Below are 21,758 nucleotides of genomic sequence, written 5' to 3'. Positions count from 1 at the left end.
ATTATCTGAAAAAATCACCCTATATCAGGGTGTTTCCTTTCATCATTAGGAAAATTAAAAGAATAGTTCATCTGAAAAGGAAAATAATTTACTTAACCTTGTGTCCTTTTAAACCCCAAAGACTGTTACATCTTTGGTCCTCCCACTAGGACTGAAAGTCCATTCTCCCAAAACTTTCACACTTCATTAAGTTCATATAAGTATCGTAGAAATTAATCCTAAAATAAGTTATTTTAAATTAACCTATTATTCACGTAAGCATTGATCAATTCACAAACAGTACATGAAGTTCATCAAATATCTTAAACATTTGCTCAAACATGATCATTTGTTGCACAAAAACCAATGAGATTAGTTTTCATTTGCAAGAACCAATGAACTCCACATTAACATTTAAGGAAGTTTATGTGTTATGTGTGCTGCTGCATGTGTGCAACTTAACATAACAAACTAAACAACTGTGTAGGAGTTTTAAACTGCTCTGAAGTGTTACGTTCAGCTCTTTGAATATATTTCTCCAGCACCGAGTCAGTCCCCAGTCAAAGTCACGTGGAATACCACAGACTCTAAACTCATCCTCAAGTGGGATCATGTCAAGTCACTGGAGAATGAGTCTGAAGTTATGGGCTATAAGGTATGAACATCCAAAAATCACTGCCTCTATATCTGTTTATAACACAACATAGTTGAATATTTGCTTCGGATCATATTACCATATGTTATTGGGTTTTAGGTAACATTAGGTAACACTATTTGAAGGTGTCCTTGTTACACGTTACATGTACTTATTATTATAATATCAATGAATTACACAAAATTACATGCAAGTAACCCTTAACCAAACACTAAAACATATATTAAGTACAGGTAGTTAATTAATATTACTTTGAACTTAAATGTATAGACCCTTTTAGGGCTGACAATTACATCAAAGCACTGGCTGGAAACAAAACAGAGAAAACTTGAGGTCACCAATGCAAACCAGCGCAGATTCGGCTACATGAGCTTAAAATATCATCTTGTTGTGATATTGTATGCCAGAATCGACATAATACAGCCTCAAATTAGGACTTTTGTTGCATACCTGCTGCCACTGCCAGACAAAAAACCCATGACAGCTGTGGTTAAACGCAATAACATGAGCGGACTGGACAGAAACGATTGTCAAAAATACTCACGTTTGCAGTGCACACAAAAAGGATAAATAAAGTATTGCCTTTTGTTGTTATGTGTCAACAAACTGATGATGATTTATATGTTTAATCGTACATGCATTGTTATGATTAATTGTGACTGGAATATTAATGTAGCTGTAAAAAAAATAATTCCCTGCTGAAATTAAAATGTATATAAATCTTCATGACTAGATAGACACAGTGAGTTAGATCTGAGTCACTCAACTGGAGGGAATCCTGTCAGATCGTCCAAGCTTTGAGTGAGCATGCACAGGTCGGCCGATCTGGTTTCATCCATTAAAGTTAACCTTTTCAAATATCAGTCAAAAGTCCCAGACAGTGAGTGACCTTACATATGCAGGTAAAATCTAATTTTCTCCAGTCATTGTTAAAAAAACAAGCTAAAAAAGCTAGCGTTCGTGAAGCATCCAGGGGAATCTTTCTGCCTCCACCTAAGCTCCGCCCACAGAAAAACGTCTCAGTGTTTACTAACAGAAAATAGTTACACTGTAACAAGGACATAAATAAATAAAAAAAAAAAATAAATAAATAAAAATAAAAATAAATAAAAAAAATAAAGTGTAACCGAGTTTTACAGCAGCTGTGTTGTTTTGAAGGTCATGTACAAGCAAAGCAGACAGAGTCGGCCCAGCGTGGTGGAGACTAACAGCACATCTCTTGAGCTCTCTCTGCCTGTGGACGAGGATTACATCATCCAGATTAAACCAGTCAGTGAAGGTGGAGAAGGAAGCAGCAGCAAACAGATTACCATCCCCAGGATAGCAGGTCTGCTTATAGCCCTCATGGCATTTAGAACCATAATCCTTCAGCATGCTGAACTCCTGCTTGATGTTTTTAGGCTATCGTGTCAGTAAAGTTTTTGGTAATTATATAAATTACATGAAGCAAGTGAATATTCTTTTGGCTTAAATTAAAGAAGAGCGTAGAAAACCTTTCACACCCTATTTGAAACTGTAAACATCTTGTTTTTTTGTTGGCTTCTAAAATATGATTTTTTTTTTTTTTTTTTTTTTCGCAGTTGCACATGCAATTGGGTTTGCCCCAGAGAGGAAAGCACTTCCAGTCCTCATTACACTATCACTCTACTGTACGGTCAGGACTTTCTTATGACGGATGAACTGAAATGTACAAACATCTACAAGTGCATCCACTTGTCTTTTTCCAGTTTGTTTTACAAAGAGAGACTCTTCAGAAGGAAAGTTTTCCTCTCGCTTTTAAAAGAGGACGTTTACTAATCTGGTTTTGATCACTGACACCAAAGCAGTTGAGACAGTGGAGAAGGAGCTATTGCATTTTTTGGGATAAATGTATTGACGGATGTTACCCAAGTGGTATCTAACCAGGAACTGGATATTTAAGGGCATAAAATGACATAGCGTTCACTCTTAGGGATTCACATACAAGGACATCTGTTTGGATAAGATGAATCCATATTCATGCATTAGACGGTTGGCAGTGGAGAACCACACACACAAGAAGCTCTTTTCCACAAGAAGCTTGGGAATACTTAATGAACTCCTTTGAAGAGAATCCCTACTGCCATACCTCACAGACACTTTCATTGTAAGACCATTGTAACGATATGACCTTTGTACTCATCGGGAAGAAGGAGGCGGGAACCGGTGCACAATCAAATAAAGACTTTAATATTCAAAAATAAACAAAACAGCGCGTCAGCCCCTCACGGCGACTGACGCGCACAAATAAAAGCCAAAACATAAAATAATGTCCCAGGCCTGGTCCTCTCTCGTCCTTCACTATAGTCGCTCCAGTTTTATATCCTTCCATCTCCTACGTGGGACTCGATACTGGCGGTGGGGCGCAGGTGTAGCTCATCTCCAATCACTACACCTGGCCTCACTCCTCGTTCCCACGCCTCTCGGCCCCGCCCCACTCGCCACAACCATCAACCCATTTAATCAGCTGTCCTCAAATCAGACAGAGTTTACAGTCCCCCGGTGTTGACCAGCCCCCCTTGTCTGTTGGAAAAGCGACGCTAATGCTGCTGGCCTTACTTATACAGTAAAAGAGCTCGAGCTGGTTGTTCCTTCAGTCATGCACTGAAATCTTTGTTGTGCTAGTGTGTGTGCCTCTTTAATGAGAAACAGTATGTAAAATATCCTCAGGACCAGAACAGCCTTAAAAAGTTGTCTTGATTTCTTTTCTGGTTTAGTTTGTTCATTTACAATTCCATTATTTGATGATGTATAACAGATATTTTGATTGTAAACGACCAGCGTTTCATTTTCCGTTAAGGTGCTTTCTATACTGTAGGTAATTGCTGTGATCATTAAATACACAGGACATAATGCTTATGTTTTATTTTCAAGCTGTTTAGCATGAACTGGCTCTGTAGTGGCTTGAAATACAGTATTTGAATGGACTGTCTGCTTTTAATAAATGAAGGAACACAAGTAATGTTCGTAAGATACTTGTGAGTGAGACATCGTAATTTCTAATATTATAAAATGCAGATTTTATACCATCATGGATGTAAATTTATGGGTGGGGCAAAAGGTGAGAAGGTCGAAGGGCCTCCTGATTACTATTTTGAAGATGAGCTTATCATGCCTAATTGAATTATTAAAATACTGAAACTTTGAAACATACCACTGGCTAACTACAAAAACAGGCAGCATCTGGCTGAATACTTTTGAAAGTGAAAAAGCTAGTCAGCATTAAATAAATTCCTCCTGTCTATTTTCTAAATGCATATTTTTGGAATAGTGCATTGTGCATGCATTTTATTTTATTTATTTATATTGTAGCCTAACATGTTAATGAGACTAGTGTGATGGACATACTAACCTTGCGTACGGGCCAACCAAACGACCCAAGAAGAGTTTGGGACAAGAGGAGAGAAAGAGCGAGGATTAATGTCGGTGTTGCATTTTCTAGATGGAGAGAGCTTCGCGACAAACTTCAACTAGAAAGAGATGCTGATCTCGCTTGTGTTTTACTCGACAGGTAAGTTGTTTTGATTCATATCTTTACAGAAAACGTATTATGGGGCATACACGCCAAACGCAGGGCATCGATCCATAGTCTGATCACGTCTTTGTATGTAATATGATTAAAAATGTTGTTGTAAACTTTCCATTACTCAGGTCTGATTCAATATAATAAAGTTATGACATCAAACACAACATTTATAAAACTTTACCTCATCCGTTAAATCCGTGATTTATCTTTCCGTCTGATTGATGGTCGTCAGCGGTTGGGTAGAAGACAACAAATCCCATCATTCCACGCTCCTTAGCATCAGGAAACCACGCGATTGTTATTGTTTTGGTAGTGCGCCCTCTAGTGGCAGGTCCTACAACCTGTACCTTTAAGTCATATGTTTGTGTATTTACAACTAAAGTGGTTCGTAACCTTTGGCTTTATGTTATTTCGTTATATAAGTTTAAAAGGTTTAATTTAAGAAAGAAAAGAAAAGTGTCCTACCTTTAGAAAACAACTTCTTGTTTAAGTCTTTTTCTTGTTTGCATCTGGGCGCAATTAGGTAGCCCATCTGATCAAGCGCAGGAATTGGAAGCGGAAGAAACTGCATTTTGCATTTTCTGGAAACCAGCATTCTGAGTTGATATATATATGTCACGGTAGGAAATCCAGTGTTTCCTCCGTGTCATGTTTTGTGATTGTTTTTGTACTTACGTTGTCTCCATGTGCTCGTTTAGTTGATTGTCATCACCTGGGTGTTGATTGTCTCGCTCCAGCTGACCTTCATCACACCTCAGCTACTTATACTCACCTCGCTCTCTCTCTGTTGTCAGATCCTCTCTCATGTCTTCGTGTCCTAGTTGGATTACCGTCTTCCGTGTTCGTGTGCTGGAGTGGATTAAGTGTTGTCGTCCTCGTGTCAGTGTTCCGGTCTGTTCCTGGTTTCAACCATTGACCACCTTCACCTGCACCGCCGACTTCACCACCCAGCTCATCTCACGCCACCGTAGACCTTCCTTGCCATTGCCAACATCCTGGACTCTCTTTCTCAATAAACTACATCTGATCGCCTGCAATTGCTTCCTCCTCTTTTATCTGTCGTTACAGAAGGATCTGACCATCATGGAAGCAGCAGGCGACCGCTCCCCATCTCATCTGGAAGAATTTCTGCAACGAGCTGTGGGTCGTATGGATCGCCAAGACAAGGCGATAGATGAGATGGGTCGAGCCTTCCAAGCAATGGTGACGAAGGTGTCCGAGCTCGCTCTCCAGACGCAACACCAACAACAACCGTCACCCGCTGCGCCTCCCACGCCACCCACACCGCCGATCGTCTCCGGGGGGATTTCCCAGCCCGAACCACGCCTCCCCATCCCGGAGAAATATGCGGGTGAGCCAGAGTTCTGTCGATCATTTCTGTCTCATTGTTCTCTGCACTTCGCCATGCAGCCCCGCACGTTCTACACCGAGGAAATGAAGGTGGCATTCGTCTTATCACTACTTACGGGAAGGGCTGCCCTCTGGGGGACGGCGGTGTGGGAAAACCAAGACAGCTGCTGTGCCTCGTTCCACGCCCTTTCGGAAGAGATGAGACGGGTCTTCGACCGCTCCGTCGCCGGGAGGGAAGCGGCTCGCCTTCTCACGGACCTACGTCAGGGGGAAGGGTCCGTCTCCGATTACTCGATTGAGTTCCGCACCCTGGCGGCGGAGTGTAAGTGGAACGAAGAGGCGCAGTGGGATCACTTCCTGCATGGGTTGGCTGACCGCATCCAACAGGAGATCCGCGCCGTCGAGCTCCCCACTTCTCTCAATAGTCTGATTGACCTCACCATCAGAGTTGACAATCGACTCGATCAAGCCACCAGACGGAGGGGGAGAACAGTTCTCGCGAACAGACCGGAGGCTCAGTATCAGCGCTCAGATGTTGCGGTCAGCCCACCGGGAGATCATGAACCCATGCAGGTGGGGCGAGCTCGGCTCTCCCGGGAGGAGAGGATCAGGCGGAGATCCCTGGGACTATGTTTATACTGCGGCAGTCAAGAACATCACATCCAGCGTTGTCCGGTAAAAGACCAAGCCCGATAGTAAAACGGAGGCTACTATCGGGTGGGATCTCTGCCAGGAAGACCTCATCTACATCGACACTCCTTCCGGTGAGTCTACGGTGGTCCACCCACGCACTCGAGCATCACGCCTTGTTGGATTCTGGGGCAGAGGGTAACTTCATGGACTTCAAGTTCGCTTGTAAGCTTAACATTCCTCTCACCTCCCTCAAACACCCCATTGCACCCTTTGCTCTCAACGGACACAGACTACCAGTCATCACTCAGACCACCTTACCTGTTTCCCTCACCACATCTGGCAACCATACTGAGGAGATATCATTTTACATCACGGACTCACCTCAATCCCCCATCGTTCTCGGTCACACCTGGCTTCAGAAACACAACCCCAGGATCAATTGGCGCCTTGGATCTGTGGTTAGCTGGAGCGAGGAATGTCATTTGTCTTGTCTTTTGTCTGCTGGTGTTAATGTTTCTGAGTCTGTGTTTCAGGGGGAAGCAGTGGATTTGGCTAGCGTGCCCGCGGAGTACCACGACCTGAAGGAGGTGTTCAGTAAGTCTCGTGCTGATTCTCTTCCTCCTCATCGTCCCTATGACTGTGCGATAGAGTTATTGCCAGGTACTTCTCCGCCTAAGGGCAAGTTATATTCTTTGTCTATTCCAGAGACGGCGGCCATGGAGAAATATATATCCAGTTCTCTAGCAACGGGGTTTATCCGCCCTTCTTCTTCTCCAGCGGGGGCGGGGTTCTTTTTTGTGGGAAAGAAGGACGGATCCTTGCGACCTTGCATTGACTACCGAGGGCTGAACAACATAACGGTAAAGAATACCTATCCTTTACCGCTTATGTCTTCAGCTTTTGAGAGGTTGCAGGGAGCGTCCGTTTTCACTAAATTGGACTTACGTAATGCTTATCATTTGGTCCGCATCAGGGAGGGGGATGAGTGGAAGACTGCCTTTAACACCCCTAGAGGCCATTTTGAGTACTGCGTTATGCCGTTCGGGCTAACCAACTCGCCGGCAGTCTTTCAAGCACTCGTTAATGACGTGTTGCGAGACATGGTCGATCTGTTCATATATGTTTACCTGGATGACATATTGATTTTTTCTTCGTCTCTCCAGGAACACGTGCAACACGTACGACGAGTGCTTCTGCGGTTGCTAGAGAATGGATTGTTTGTCAAGGCGGAGAAATGCGTTTTTCATGCACAGTCTGTTTCTTTTCTAGGACACATCATTTCGACTGAGGGTGTTCGCATGGATCCTGAGAAGGTTAAGGCTGTGGTAAATTGGCCATCCCCAGAGTCTCGCAAGGCCCTGCAGAGATTTCTGGGGTTCGCCAATTTTTACCGGCGTTTCATTCGCAATTTCAGCCAACTAGCCGCTCCTCTGACCGCCTTGACCTCCCCTAGTTTGACGTTCAGGTGGTCAGACGCAGCTGAGGCTGCGTTTGCCAAACTGAAAAGCTGCTTTGTTTCAGCTCCCATTCTCGTCACCCCTGATCGCTCACGTCAATTCATAGTGGAGGTCGACGCGTCAGAGGTGGGGGTAGGAGCAGTGTTATCCCAACGCGCATCCTCAGACGGAAAGGTGCATCCGTGCGCGTATTATTCTCACCGTTTATCTCCTGCAGAAGTTAATTATGACATTGGCAATCGAGAGTTGTTGGCAGTCAAACTTGCACTGGAAGAATGGCGTCACTGGCTTGAGGGGTCGGGTGTACCTTTCATTGTATGGACGGACCATAAGAATCTCGAATACATTAGAACCGCCAAAAGACTTAACTCCAGGCAGGCTCGGTGGGCATTGTTTTTCGGTCGTTTCGATTTTACACTTTCTTACCGGCCGGGTTCCAAAAACATCAAACCCGATGCTTTATCCCGTCTTTTTGAGCGTTCCGATCGTACTGCTACTCCCGAGCCCATTTTACCGGGGACCATCATTATCTCCGCGCTCAGATGGGAGGTCGAATCGAAGGTGTTGACCGCCTTAGAAGGGGTAACGCCCCCGGCTCGTTGCCCACCGAACCGATTGTTTGTGCCGGAGGGGTTACGGTCAGACGTTCTCCAGTGGGGTCATTGTTCCAGTGTTGCTTGTCACCCAGGGGTTAGTAGAACTAGATTTCTAGTCAAGCAACGATTTTGGTGGCCTGGTATGGCTCGTGACGTCCACGATTTCGTCTTGGCTTGTTCAGTTTGCGCTATTGGTAAGACTTCCAATCGACCTCCAGATGGGTTACTCTTACCGCTGTCTGTCCCTTCAAGACCCTGGTCCCACATTTCGCTAGATTTTATCACCGCCCTCCCGCCCTCCAGAGGCAATACGGTGATTTTAACCGTAGTGGACCGGTTCTCGAAGGCGACTCATTTTATTCCCTTGCCCAAATTACCTTCAGCCAAGGAAACAGCGGTAGCTGTCATTGACCACGTCTTCCGCATACATGGCCTCCCGACAGACGTGGTTTCTGACAGGGGTCCCCAATTTGTGTCCAAATTTTGGCGAGAATTTTGTAAATTGTTAGGAGCGACTGTTAGTCTTTCTTCCGGGTTCCATCCCCAGAGCAATGGTCAAACCGAACGAGCCAATCAGGATGTCGAGAGGGTTTTGCGATGTTTGGTTTCCAATAATCCTTCGTCCTGGTGTCAGCAACTCTCAGTTGTGGAGTACGCACACAATTCTTTGCCAGTGTCATCTACGGGCATGTCTCCATTTAAGTGTAGTTTAGGGTACCAACCACCTAATTTTGTCAGTACGGAATCCGAGGTTTCGGTCCCCTCCGCACACGCACTAGTCCAGAGGTGTCACCGAACCTGGACCAGAGCTCGCAGAGCTCTGCTCCAGGCTAGGTCGCGCACCAAGGCTAAGGCCGATCGCCACCGGTCGAAGCCTCCCCGTTACGTCGTCGGTCAAAGAGTGTGGCTTTCTACCCAGAATATTCCTATGCGTTCCGTTTCTAACAAACTTGCTCCCAAATTTATTGGCCCGTTTTCTATTACCAAGATTATTAATCCGGTAACCGTGCGTCTTAGCCTTCCTCCGGCGTACAGGAGGATTCATCCCGTGTTCCACGTGTCCAAAATTAAATCGGTGATTTCTTCCCGTCTTAATCCGCCTGCTCCGGTTCCCCCCCCGCCTCGTCTCGTTAATGGGGAGACCACCTATTCGGTTAATCGTATTCTGGACTCTAGACGGAGGGGACGCGGTTTTCAGTACTTGGTGGATTGGGAAGGTTACGGTCCGGAGGAGAGAAGCTGGGTTCCTGCTCGGGACATATTGGATCACCACCTTATAGATGATTACAATCTACAGGTAAAGCAGGCTGGGAACGTCAGGTGACGTCCTAGGGGAGAGGGTACTGTCACGGTAGGAAATCCAGTGTTTCCTCCGTGTCATGTTTTGTGATTGTTTTTGTACTTACGTTGTCTCCATGTGCTCGTTTAGTTGATTGTCATCACCTGGGTGTTGATTGTCTCGCTCCAGCTGACCTTCATCACACCTCAGCTACTTATACTCACCTCGCTCTCTCTCTGTTGTCAGATCCTCTCTCATGTCTTCGTGTCCTAGTTGGATTACCGTCTTCCGTGTTCGTGTGCTGGAGTGGATTAAGTGTTGTCGTCCTCGTGTCAGTGTTCCGGTCTGTTCCTGGTTTCAACCATTGACCACCTTCACCTGCACCGCCGACTTCACCACCCAGCTCATCTCACGCCACCGTAGACCTTCCTTGCCATTGCCAACATCCTGGACTCTCTTTCTCAATAAACTACATCTGATCGCCTGCAATTGCTTCCTCCTCTTTTATCTGTCGTTACAATATATATATATATATATATATACGTGGAACGTGGACATGAAACTGCACAACCCTACCCTTAGCAAAACGGTCTACGATTCTGCATTGATCATGTAAGTAGCAAAGTTGGGAATACAATGGTGAATTTAGCTATTCGGTATCAGTTTATTTAATCTTTCAATTTTTACTTTTGCCAAGTTTTACTGGGTTAATCCTGATGATAACTGATGATACTGGTGACGACTCTGTACTGTTTGTTAATATTTAATGGAACAAATATACTGTCCTTTGTGCTCAAAATCAGAAGTGTTTTGTGAAATTAGAGACATGATACTACATATATATATTGACGATTTGAAGTATGTTCTTCAGTAGACCACTAGAGGGCAGTGCGACAGAACTAATAATAACATTTCTTAAAATGGAAAAGATTTGTATATAATTTGTTGTTGGATAATACACAATTTACAGTAATGTCATGTTTAACTAATGCAACAAATAGCAGACTTGACCACATGGATGGATCTTATTTATTTCGAACACTGTACAGCAAACACACAAAACCAAGCAGTAGAAAGTAGAGGATAGCATTGTAAACAGAAGTGTCTGCAGGTGGAATCTCAGGGGAATTGATGCTAAAAGTCCTTTTCTACGCTCAACTTTTTCTCCTCAAAGTTCACATCTTAAATTCAACGTGTACAGCGTAAACGAGGAAATTGCCTTGTAAAGAGACACAACTTTGACATACGCTTTGCAAATGGGCTGGCGAAAGAATGTTGTGGTTGATTAGGAATCCAACTATCAACCTTTGCATGGCACTTCTTTTCTTTATATAATTAAGAACAGCTCCCGTGTCCCCAAAAATCAGCAACTGTACAAGTTGGAAGTATGAGCTATACAAATTTCCCTTCTGATACCTGCAGGTTGTGTATAGTGTTATTTTCACATAGTGCACAGTCCTGAATGCATTAGTTACACAACAGCAAGCCTTTACCATGTTAGCAAAGTTTATTAAGAGCTATCCTGACCTTCTTTCATCCTAATATAACTTTTTTTAAATTTGGCAATACACGCAATTCCATTCAATACTAGAACACATATATGTCCTGTCTCCTCCAGGATCTCTACTGCTTTCACAGAGGAACGTTTGTAAAGAGAATCATGGCTCAAGGGTCACGCTTCACTGAAAACCACAGGCTCATGACATTTACACATAAAAAGATCTAATATCTAACAAAACTGTTTTAATTGTTTAAAAATCATTAGTTCGTGGGCACAGCATTGTGTGGGAAGGGACATTGTAAAAAGAAATAAAGAAATCACAGAAGTCTCAAACATATAGAGCAGTAGGGAATTTGTTAAATATCAGCTTGTTGGGGGAAACAAATATAAAGTTTTCTGCAGTCCTAATAAATTGTACTTTGTTCAAATGCTTAAGGTTAATGCACATAAAACATTGATGTCAGTGTGTCAGCATGTACTGGACTCAAATTAGGTTTGGTTTCTTTGGACTTTTTACAGTTTAACAATATGTGTAGATGAAATGGAGCATTCGACAAGCAAACGTCTTTTTTTTTTTTGTATCGTGCATTTCAAACCAATGTCATACTTGGGGATATTTTGAATCTAAAAACTAAAGCTTGATTACTACTGGTACCTTGAAATGTTTGGACGGTAAATTGGCACTTTAAATATTTCTCTGTTCATGATATCTACTGAGTATATGTAAGGGCTTCTGAAATAAAACAAACACAAAAAAAAATCTAGACATCTATAAAAAAAACTAATACATCAGTAAATCAAAATTCTGGAACAATGTGCAAGTCCACTATCTCCATATTATGTCTGATATGGAAAGAAACACTTTTCAGAGGACCAATCACACATTAATACATTTTCCTGTCTGGTTTATAAGGACCAGAGATTTTAGTTAGTTGGTTGTATATGAAAACATTTTAAACCCTGCTTTGCCACATGCAGATGAGGTTCAGAATTTAACAGCAACATAACATTTGTTGATCAGAGAAGCATGACATATTGGATGTACACTAGCTAGGCTTTTCCCTACAGTATTTGCAAAAAGATCTTCTGCGTTATATCTCAATGAACCCTAGAAAAAACTACTCAATAGACACTACTGTCACTCCACTAAGCTAAATCTTCAGCAATGTTCATCAAAAAACCCCATGCCTCATGCTTGATGTTAGCATCGGGCTGTCGATAGTACGCTTGGTTAGTTTTCACACTCGTGAAGAAAAAGCAAGAGACTACAATGGCGGCTAAATCGTCTGATCGATGTGATGCTGAGTCTGTCCTTCCCCGGCGGTCCTCAGCCAAGGAGACCGTGTGCCTCCTGAACCAGTATGTCACCACAGCGAATGTAGACACAAAATAGAAATAACATGAGAAGGAATAGGTTCCGACATCTGGGAGGCAGCATGTGTTTGTGTGCATGTGTAAATGTTAGTGTCGTGTATGTAAGTGGAAGCGGAGGTCTGTAGATGTTGGCGACCCTCTGGCAGTCAATGAGGAACAGTTGCTTCCCGTTGAAGTCCTGAGAACTGAGGAGATCAGGACTAATGGAGAGAAAAACAAATGAACAGATCATGTAGCACAACCATTTATTGGAAGACTCCATTGCCAATGAGTGATTGCTGTTGTAAGATGGAATACAATAAGGCTTGCCATAGATTTTTGATAACTGCATGGTTTGCAGTAAAATGAAAGAGTGTATTTGTCAGCGCCGTCCACCTAGAGTTAACACACGGCGCTGACTGAACTGGTTTTGACATGTCATTACACCCTTGTCTAACTGCTGTACACCAGCAGGCTCAATATGACAGATAAACACTGAAGTGAAACCATAATATGCATTTTCAAAATGGATGGATTAATTGTGCATGCAGAGGCTAGCGGTGACAAATACCTTCGATTCCTCATGTGGATCTTGAGTGGAAGATTCTGTTTCCCTGACAACTACAGCCTTGGTTACCAACATGTCAGGGTGCTGTTGCTTGGCTTCTTTTATTGCCATGGCAAGCGCCTGTGAGAAAGCCATTTATTTCTCAAGTTAAATGAGAGAAACATGCAACTAATGAATTAGTAATATGCTTTCTGACTAATTAATTAACAGGAAGCTTGAAACAGAAATTGCTTTTCTTTCCTAATGTGACATATTTTGAAATGGCTTCTATAACAAGAAAAACATATTTTGATTTTGTCCATCAGAAACAGTTGAATCGTTGTTGTTTTCTAATTGCTGTAATCTCATGTGAGTGATGAATTGCTGGAGGGTATGAATTACCCACTACTTTTCAAGAGATTTTGTTGCGAGGGGAGGTGAAGTTCATATTCTTGTGGGTATTTTTTATTTTAAAATAATTATGTTCATAGATAAATCATTTAAAATAAACACTATAATAATCCATGAAAAAAATAACCATTTCATGGTGACAAAAAAAAAAAAAGAAAATTCAGTTCCTCAGCCTCAAGTTATTCCAACTCCATAAGACCTTTGTTCATCTTCATAACACAAATGACAATATTTTTTAAATATAATATAAAAAAGTAAAACGTAAGTAAAAGAATACTTTATTTTAAGAACCAATTCTCATTACTACTAACTAGTTACTTATTACTATTCATATTATATCAAATTAGCTGTATATTAGTATAAAGCCCATATTAATGCCTTTAGGTCCTTTCACACTGAGTCCAAAATTTCCGCATGTTAAAAAATAAATACGACCTCAAGTTGTGTCAATCACATTTACACACTGCCTACGAAACCTTCATACATCATATTTCTAGCAAAGCATAAAATTGAGCCATGGCAATAACATTACTCAACAAAATTCATGCAAGTACCTAGGCATTCACATTGATAGTGACCTGAGCTGGCAGACACAAGTAGCCACTGTGTGCGCCAGAATCCATCAGCGCCTCCACTTTTTACGCAGACTGCGGTTGTTTGGTGTCAGTAAAAACATAATGTTAATTTTCTATAGGGCAGCAATAGAGTCTATCTTACGGTATGGTATCACCAGTTGGTTTGGTAATCTGAGTGTCAAACTTAAATCACAGATTCTCAACCTGGTCAGAGTAGCGGGCAGGATTATGGGTTCCCCCCCCCCCCCCTTAACCCTCAGGAACTGTTCAACGAGGCTGTCCTTACTCAGGCAAAAAACATTCTAAATGACAGTTCCCATGTTTTGTGCAGCGAATACTCGCAGATGCCCTCAGGGAGAAGATACAGGGTCTCCTTATGTAAATACAACCGGTTCAAACATTCTTTTGTCCCAGTGTCAGTTAAGCTCATTAATGAGCAAATGTAGGGAGGTTTTTATCAGAACTGTAACATGTACCAGCATCTTTTTAAATTCGTACCAGAATTTTTAATATGTATAGCATTTGTAGTGTGTGTTCGAATGTGTATCAGTACTGTATTGTGCACCCCACTTTAACATGCACCAGCACTTTACTGTGCATTGCACTTTAAATGTGTAATTGTAATTGCAATGTACTTCAAGTATTGAACCTTGATCCTCTTGCACTTTGGTCCCCATCTGGTTGCCAGTTATGTTCCCTCTCCTTTGTTGGATGTTTTATGTTTTATGTTGTCTATATGTTTTATGTCTGCCTATGCAGCAGTACCCTGTCTCTAAACCAAATTTCTCCCAAGGGAGACGAATAAATGAACTTGACTTGACTTGACTTGAGCCACTGACATCCTGAAGTAAATTTTGAATCGCCTGGAAAAATTCCGTAGTGCCTTGATAAGAAGCTGGATCTCTCCTTCCTCTCTACACTATCTCAGGGTTGAATATTATTAACCCAATATTTCCTCTTTCTTTTTCTCTTTTTTTAGAAGTGAGAGGAAAACAAAATAATTATGAACAATTAATTAACATGCATCAAACTCAGGTTTCTCTGTGTGATGATTTTTTTAGGATGACGAATATGAAAAAAATGCATACAGAAATTTTGGACTCAAGTGTGGAAGGACCTTTATCCTGCATGACCACATTTTAGGTCTCCTAGTCCTGCCCCACATCTAAACCTAACTACATTACTAACTATTAAGAATCTATTAAGGCAAGAGTCATATATGATAGTAGTGAGAACTGGACCCCAAACTAATGTGAACAACAAAAGTGTGACCGAGATTTTTGTCTAGGTAGTCTAAACATCCATGCTCCAAAAAGCATCATAAGAGAAATCCATGTGACTCCAGATTTTATGAAGCAATGTGAACTGCTTTGGGTGAAAAAAAAAAAAAAAATGGCTGTTCATGCAAGAGCAAACTGTCTTACTACGCAACTTGTCCCAGACACTGCACTGTTGACAACAGAGTAAGAGGCTACTTTCAATGAATGGACAAAAAATATCTCAGGTTTTATTTTTAAAAATTCTTACAATTTTTCAATCAACACAATTGTGTTCCAACTATGAATGTCTTGCAGGTTTGGAATGCTCTGTGTATGAATAGCCTAAATGGTGACAAGATATTCATTTTTAGTGAACCATTCTGAAGCTGATATAAATCATATATCGCACCTTCCTTCTGCACCCACCTGATCTTGATCAACATCGTCATCACCAGTAATGATAATCCTTTTTTCAATTCTTGTCTCCGAGTAGCCTCCCTTCACAGTCTACAAAACAGAAACACACATATATGTACATTTTCAACCGTCCAAGAAGGCCTTTCCTAAAAAAAACGGACTACCAGAAGATATTTGTTTCAGATACCTTAGTAACATGAGTTGTAGTTGCAGATGTTACATTCTCAATGACCATTAAAGGTGAACCATCTCTAGCTAATGATCCCAGGTTCACCTGTTCAAGAATATAATGAATAAACACTTGTCAAAACGAGAAATCTATATGGTAGTGTTATATATATTTTATACAAACTCTGGAACTAAAGGTGGAAATAAAAGCAAAAGACAAAGTGACAGAGCGGAGGCATTGACAGAAGGAGGTATGGAAACTCAAGTTCACCCGAGGAAAATACCTACAGGAGAGATTCTCTCTGTCACAGAGTATGCGGCCTCTCGCAAACCGCTGATGCCATGGTCCTAAGACAGCAAACAAAAGTTACAGGATGCACCACAGTGCATGTAAGTATAAAAGAACATAATTACAGTCATTTATGTAATTTATGATAATTTACATAATTACAGTCTTCAAAGCATGTTCCTATAACCTATCATACAGTATCACCTATCACCAGTAAAGTACAATTGATAAGCTAAAAATCTTTACCTGGTCTGCAATCTCCATTATGGTCGTGGTGACCTCGGAGCCATTGGGCTGAGTCTCAATCTTGACCTCAGTCCTCCTCAGAGCTTGGGAAGCAATGATTTCACTGCTCTCTCTGCTGAGAGGATGGATTGGGGGTGACTCCGAGCTCTCCCGTCTCATCGACTGGGTATTAGCTTGTTCTGTGGAGTCTTTCCTCAGGGCTTGGGCAGCTTTTACTGAACGCGGAGCTTTCTTAGGAACAAAAGGCTTGGGAAAGAAATGAAACAGATTAAGTTGAAACCTGGGCATGATCATGATATTTAAGAAACATGGTGCCAATCAAATGCACTTGGCAGCATATGGTGAGTCATGGTTCAAAAGAAAAGAATAAGAAGCAATGAAAAACATAACATTCTTAAATCAAAAGAAACCAAACCTGAACTGACTGACAGAACTATGGAGGGCAGCATCAAATGGAATGGAATTAGCATCAATCATGAACTCAAATTCCAATGTAATTTCATGCTTTGTTCTGATGCCCTGTAGAATGTGAGAAAAAAATGGGATGTGACTGCATCAATTAGCACATTTACACATTTACTCTGACCAGTGATTGGGTGAGCCAGCCACTTTGTCTACCTCTGGTTTACGTTCCCCCGGTGGCTTCTGTTCTACAACAGGCTTTGGTTTCTCTATGGGCCTTGGTTCTTCTACATAGCTCTCCTCTGGAAGGTAGATAGGATCTGCTCCCAGTATAAAGGCTGGATGGGTGGTACGGTCAGAGAGGCCAAACTCAGGTGAGAAGTCTTTCTCCCCCAGCTCAGTCATGCCTCTAGAGAATTCCTCGATACCCGTTTGGAAGTCCATGAGCACAGTGAAGTCCACCTCAGCCTCCAGGCTGGACGTTGAGCTAACAGTGATACTCGAGCATTTGCGCTCAATGCCCAGGTGGGTCTCCTTCAGGTACAGAGTGTCTGGGTCAGGATCATCTTCTGACACTGATCCTAAGCGTCTCTCCCAGGGCTCTCTCTGAAGAAGCAGAAAAATAGGTCTTGGTGCAAGGAACCAGCTATGCTACAAGAGCAAATGTTGACTGAGAAACAGGTAAAACAAGGCAGTGTAATGGATGTTACATCTTCTTCACAAGACAAGAATGAGACAACATTGTAGTGACTGATGGTTAAAGAATCTAGTAGGGATGCAGGGGTTAGTTCAACTCAAAAGACTAACTGAAATGTCAGAAGTGTTACATGTCTCTGAGGAAAAACTGAGACAGTAATATACTTGATAGAAAATGTTCAACCAAGGGTAGAGTACTTCAATTCTTTATGCTTAGTTCATATATTATTCCTCCACAGCAAATTCAGTGTGTGTATAGCCAACTTCATGTTAAATTCATGCTAAGTGTGGCAACTTCCTAAACTGTGCCGAGGAATTAATGCATGTGGCGGATGCATTAAATTACGTTTCTGTGTAGGATTGGTGTGTAGGATGGTTTGGATCATGCACTTAATTCATGCTATGATGATGGGAGCAGAAGATATAAGGCAAATATTAGTGATTATGTGTACAAAAATGTGAAAATCAAAGCTTTTGGGTTAGCAAGGAGGTATAGCAGTAGCTAAGATGAGTGGAAAAATGAGGCACCTGGGCTTCCTCCTGAGGCTCCGCATGAATTGCTGGAGTGGGAAGGGGCTCCTGGAATATGAGATGAAATAATAGGAAGAGCAATGCAAAGTTAGTGCACTGAAATTTGAGATAACAGGGAAGGAGCCCAGATTAGGCTCTGAATCAACAACCAGACATTTATATAACTGACCGAATACACTGACTGACACAGATACAAATGTAGACAAAGAGTCTTGAACAGTGTGAATTAGAGCGTACAGCATATTGCACCACAACAGTTGAAAGTTAAAATATATTATGGCAGCTGGGTGCAATTTTGCACTAAGTGCCACTAAAGAGCCTTTTAATCAATCAGAACATTATATCTATATTAGACAATAATTTTGCATGGTTATTCCTCAGGCTCTTCTAGTCCAAGTGTTGTTTTTTATATATATAGTTTCTTTCAGTTTCAATGTTGAGCGAAATACAGTATTATCTTTTTTGAAAACTGGTGTCTATTGAAATTGCAGCTAAGTGGGCTTTTGCATAAAAAAAGAGAAAGCCCTCAAGGTTCCCTGCAGTTTGTTGTGAAATAAATTACTGACCAATTATTTTCCAGCCAAGTCAAAGAGCAAATTCAAAATCCTTAATCATGAAGCTGGGCATATTGTATTCTAAATGACAGCTAAAACCGTTCCTTGTTAAATCAACTTTCAGAGCCCTAGTTATGAACAATACTATAGCCATTTTTGAAAGTCTTGCAGAAGCCCTTTTGTTTGCAAAAATGGCATTTTAGCATAACAATATGGTCCACAGGCCTTTGATTCCTTGCAACAACCATTCCCTACATGCCTGGGAAGAGGGAACAAGAGAAAGTATGTTGGAAGGAAAGGCCACACATCAAGTGGAAAGTTAGTGGAACGGAAGCCTGAAGCTTAAGCAATGGAGATTATGTGGAAGATCCTAAGTGTTTCTCAAAAGCGCAAGCAGATGTTGAGCTGTGCAGAGGAAGGAGAGGAAAAGGAAGTGGCACGTCCTCATCCAATCAGACACCCGTTATAGTACCTCATACTTCTATCAGCCAATGCTACGATTACACGAAAAACTGACTGTTCTACTCAACTCTCCTCAGAAACAGGTTGCTTATGTTTACTGACATGTGCATTATGCAAAACTATAGACATGGATATGCAAGTTCATGCGATGCTTTAGTTCCTGTGAAGTGACAAGCAGATTATCAAGCAGTTGTTACCACTGGTTTCCTCTTGGAAGATTCCATTGTGGAGCTCTTGTGAAGACTGTTGCCAGAATCGCTTTTGGTGATCGGTTTGATACGTGTATCTCTTGCCCTCTGGGATTTTACAGGTGGGTATAAAGGGGGAATCTGGTCAAAGGCTGGAAATGCTGAATTGGTGGGAAAGTCAAACATAAACAATGGATCTTCAAAAAGAAACTCATCTTGTTCGATACAGTGTCTGTGGTCTGCATTGTTCTTGAGATCCCTTAATTGGGGCCTGTCTTGGAGAGACTGACAGCTAAATTCTCTGACTTCCCTATTGTGAAGATTACTCGCCCAGTCTTGCTTGGCAAAAGTTCCAGTGCTTTCTAAAGCTGCAGAATTTCTGGGCTGCGACAAGCTTTCCAAGGCATTCTCAAAGCCACCTTGCTCCTCCTTAGACTTGGTCCCTTCACTGTCATCAAATGATCCTGAAATGCGTTTCTCACTCGGTTGTCCTTGCAGCTTGACTCCTTTATTGCCTTTCAACTTCTTTGACCTCTCAGGCTTCAGTGGAACGATTCGTTTCACCTCAGACTGTGATGTTTCGCTTGAAGTAGAATCATGTCTCTGGATGGTTGAGCCTTTACCCTTTGAATCCGGTTTAGATGTTTGCTTCTGTAAGGTTGCCCCGGTGTTTTCTGACTCAGTTTCACAGCATTGCCTCTCCCACCGGTTTTCATTATATCGATCTCTCATATATTTGTCCATGGCTGCATTGGGAGAAGCCTCTCCGAAGCTTCTCTCTACATACCTTGCCAAGTCATTGTCTTCTCTATTGGTTACCCCCATGTACTTTTTATTGCCCCCGAGTCTCTCTGTTGCATATTCATCACATCCATTTGTATGAATGACATTATCTGACAAACATCTGTCCTGAGGGTGCCCATTATCATATGCTTTCTCCTCCAAAGAACCGGAACCCTGGAAATGGTTGTACCTGAAAGCAGGGCTTTTAGCATGATTTCTCAGGGGCTTCTCTGGAGATAGGATGGTTTCTGTTGTGGTCCTTTGTGCTACACCTATGACACTGTGTGTGGTGATGGTTTTCCCTCTCATTTTGTCTTCTGTCTCTCTGTTGAATCCAGTGGCTAATGAAGCTACTCTAGGACTCTTTTCATCTTTTTTACTGAGAGGCAGGTCTCTTTGACAACCATCTTGCTTCTTAATCAATAGGGAATCCTCTGAGGCCTATATATATCAATAGAGTGAACAATTTCAATGGCCTATCAGTACCAACAACACCCTCTTCTGTAATTTATATAGCGCATATATTTTCAATATGAATCTGAAAAAAATATTGTATGATGAAAAATAACTATTTATTGATCTGAGGAGGAAAAATTAATGATTTCAAGTTTAATTTTATGTACAATGTTGGAAGGATGTTTTGAAGTTAAACAAAAGGGAGACATTAATGTATACATGTACTTAAAAATTCCATTTGCTTTTATTATTGAGCAATATAGCTGTCTTTATAACAGTAATTAAAGAAAATGCATTCATGCTGTGTTCAAATAAACCACTCCAGCCAGATTCTATTACAGATCATAATTGCTGCTAGCATTTGACCAGAGGCATGGCATGAAATGGTTCAACAGCATCCACTTAAAGAGAGATTAGTCACATAAAAAAAGAGTGCATGAATGACGAATCAAGCATTCGGCACACTAAATCCGAGACCGGTACTGACATAAATCGGAATAATCCTCAACAGGAATCTTAAAGCAGTATCAGACCAAAACAACACTAATTATATTGCATTTTGCTTTTTAAAAAGGCACCGTGACTGCACAATACGATTCCTCGCAGGAACCAATAACTCACAGATTTTTTCTCTGGAGTGCTACCAGACGAGGCTCCAGAGAGACGTTTCTCTCTGTGGACCAGTTTGCTGTTGGGCTCACGCAGCGCTCTTTTCAGTTCATTGATGCTGGCCTGATGTTTCTGCAACACATCCTCTGGTTTATCCAGGAACTGCTATAAAACAAACAGGTCAATCGGTAGAACCACTTACCTTCAGAAATTACTTGAGTAAGGGCTTTCTGGAGAGCACAGCTGTTTACAAATGTTTATCTAACCGTGGTAAGTACATAATAAGTTGCAAATGCAAACACCAGGCACATATTCTGTTCTTGAAATACATGAATAAGCATGTTGAAATAAAACAATAAACCAATATAAATAAAGAGATCAGTTCCATCACTTTAGACTGTAGATCCTTCTTTTTCAAGAGAACATTTTAGACACAACATCATTTTAGTCTTATACTCTTAACATGCTGTGATGGCTACAGATCACAACAAACATCTGTATATATGATTTGAGCCCTCTTCTTTATGAATCACTACATTGTCAACATTTAAGACAACAAAGCAGCACATAAAACATGAAACATGCTGGTGTTGGTAACAGATGTCAGATGAACTGCCCTCTTGGCTCAGTTTTCTGTTACTTCCTCTAGAAAACAATTACAGAAAGAAAGAGAAACTGCAACACGTGTAGTTACAGAGAGTGACAGCTCAGGCAGTACCTCCTGTTTAGGACGGGGGGCCAAGTCCTGGTCCGACTGGGATAAAGGGGTGGTGGGGGAAGGAGGATGGTGGTGCAAGCCAAGGAACGGAGGCGGAGGC

At 41.7% G+C, this 21,758-nt stretch overlaps 2 protein-coding genes across 7 annotated transcripts in view; one reads left to right on the top strand and one right to left on the bottom strand.

Annotated features, from left to right (window-relative positions):
• cntn3a.1 (contactin 3a, tandem duplicate 1) overlaps window positions 1-3,627 on the top strand; it is an 82,557-nt gene extending 78,930 nt beyond the window's left edge. The window contains exons 21-23 of the mRNA XM_052594266.1: window positions 522-634; window positions 1,793-1,961; window positions 2,215-3,627. Coding sequence (XP_052450226.1) covers window positions 522-634; window positions 1,793-1,961; window positions 2,215-2,306 — 374 coding nt within the window. The 3' untranslated portion in view covers window positions 2,307-3,627. The remainder of the gene's footprint in view (window positions 1-521; window positions 635-1,792; window positions 1,962-2,214) is intronic.
• A 6,877-nt stretch (window positions 3,628-10,504) lies between these two features.
• Window positions 10,505-21,758, bottom strand: part of si:dkey-178k16.1 (protein 4.1) — a 50,734-nt gene continuing 39,480 nt past the window's right edge. For 2 of the 6 annotated variants that reach the window (XM_052595221.1, XM_052595223.1), the window contains exons 14-23: window positions 21,659-21,694; window positions 20,953-21,105; window positions 19,102-20,316; window positions 16,878-17,267; window positions 16,260-16,505; window positions 16,013-16,072; window positions 15,744-15,830; window positions 15,566-15,646; window positions 12,919-13,035; window positions 10,505-12,568 (exon numbers count right to left, since the gene is read on the bottom strand). In XM_052595221.1, coding sequence (XP_052451181.1) covers window positions 12,563-12,568; window positions 12,919-13,035; window positions 15,566-15,646; window positions 15,744-15,830; window positions 16,013-16,072; window positions 16,260-16,505; window positions 16,878-17,267; window positions 19,102-20,316; window positions 20,953-21,105; window positions 21,659-21,694 — 2,391 coding nt within the window. In that variant the 3' untranslated portion in view covers window positions 10,505-12,562. Of the gene's footprint in view, window positions 12,569-12,918; window positions 13,036-15,565; window positions 15,647-15,743; window positions 15,831-16,012; window positions 16,073-16,259; window positions 16,506-16,877; window positions 17,268-17,885; window positions 17,937-19,101; window positions 20,317-20,952; window positions 21,106-21,658; window positions 21,695-21,758 lie in introns of all 6 variants that reach the window. The other 4 variants (XM_052595222.1, XM_052595225.1, XM_052595224.1 and 1 more) reach the window with 4 other exon arrangements.

Source organism: Carassius gibelio, chromosome B23 (assembly GCF_023724105.1).
Source record: "Carassius gibelio isolate Cgi1373 ecotype wild population from Czech Republic chromosome B23, carGib1.2-hapl.c, whole genome shotgun sequence".
Taxonomy (NCBI): Eukaryota; Metazoa; Chordata; class Actinopteri; order Cypriniformes; family Cyprinidae; genus Carassius; species Carassius gibelio.
The sequence above is the reverse complement of the archived record's forward strand: the minus strand, read 5'-3'. Positions and strand labels throughout refer to the sequence as shown.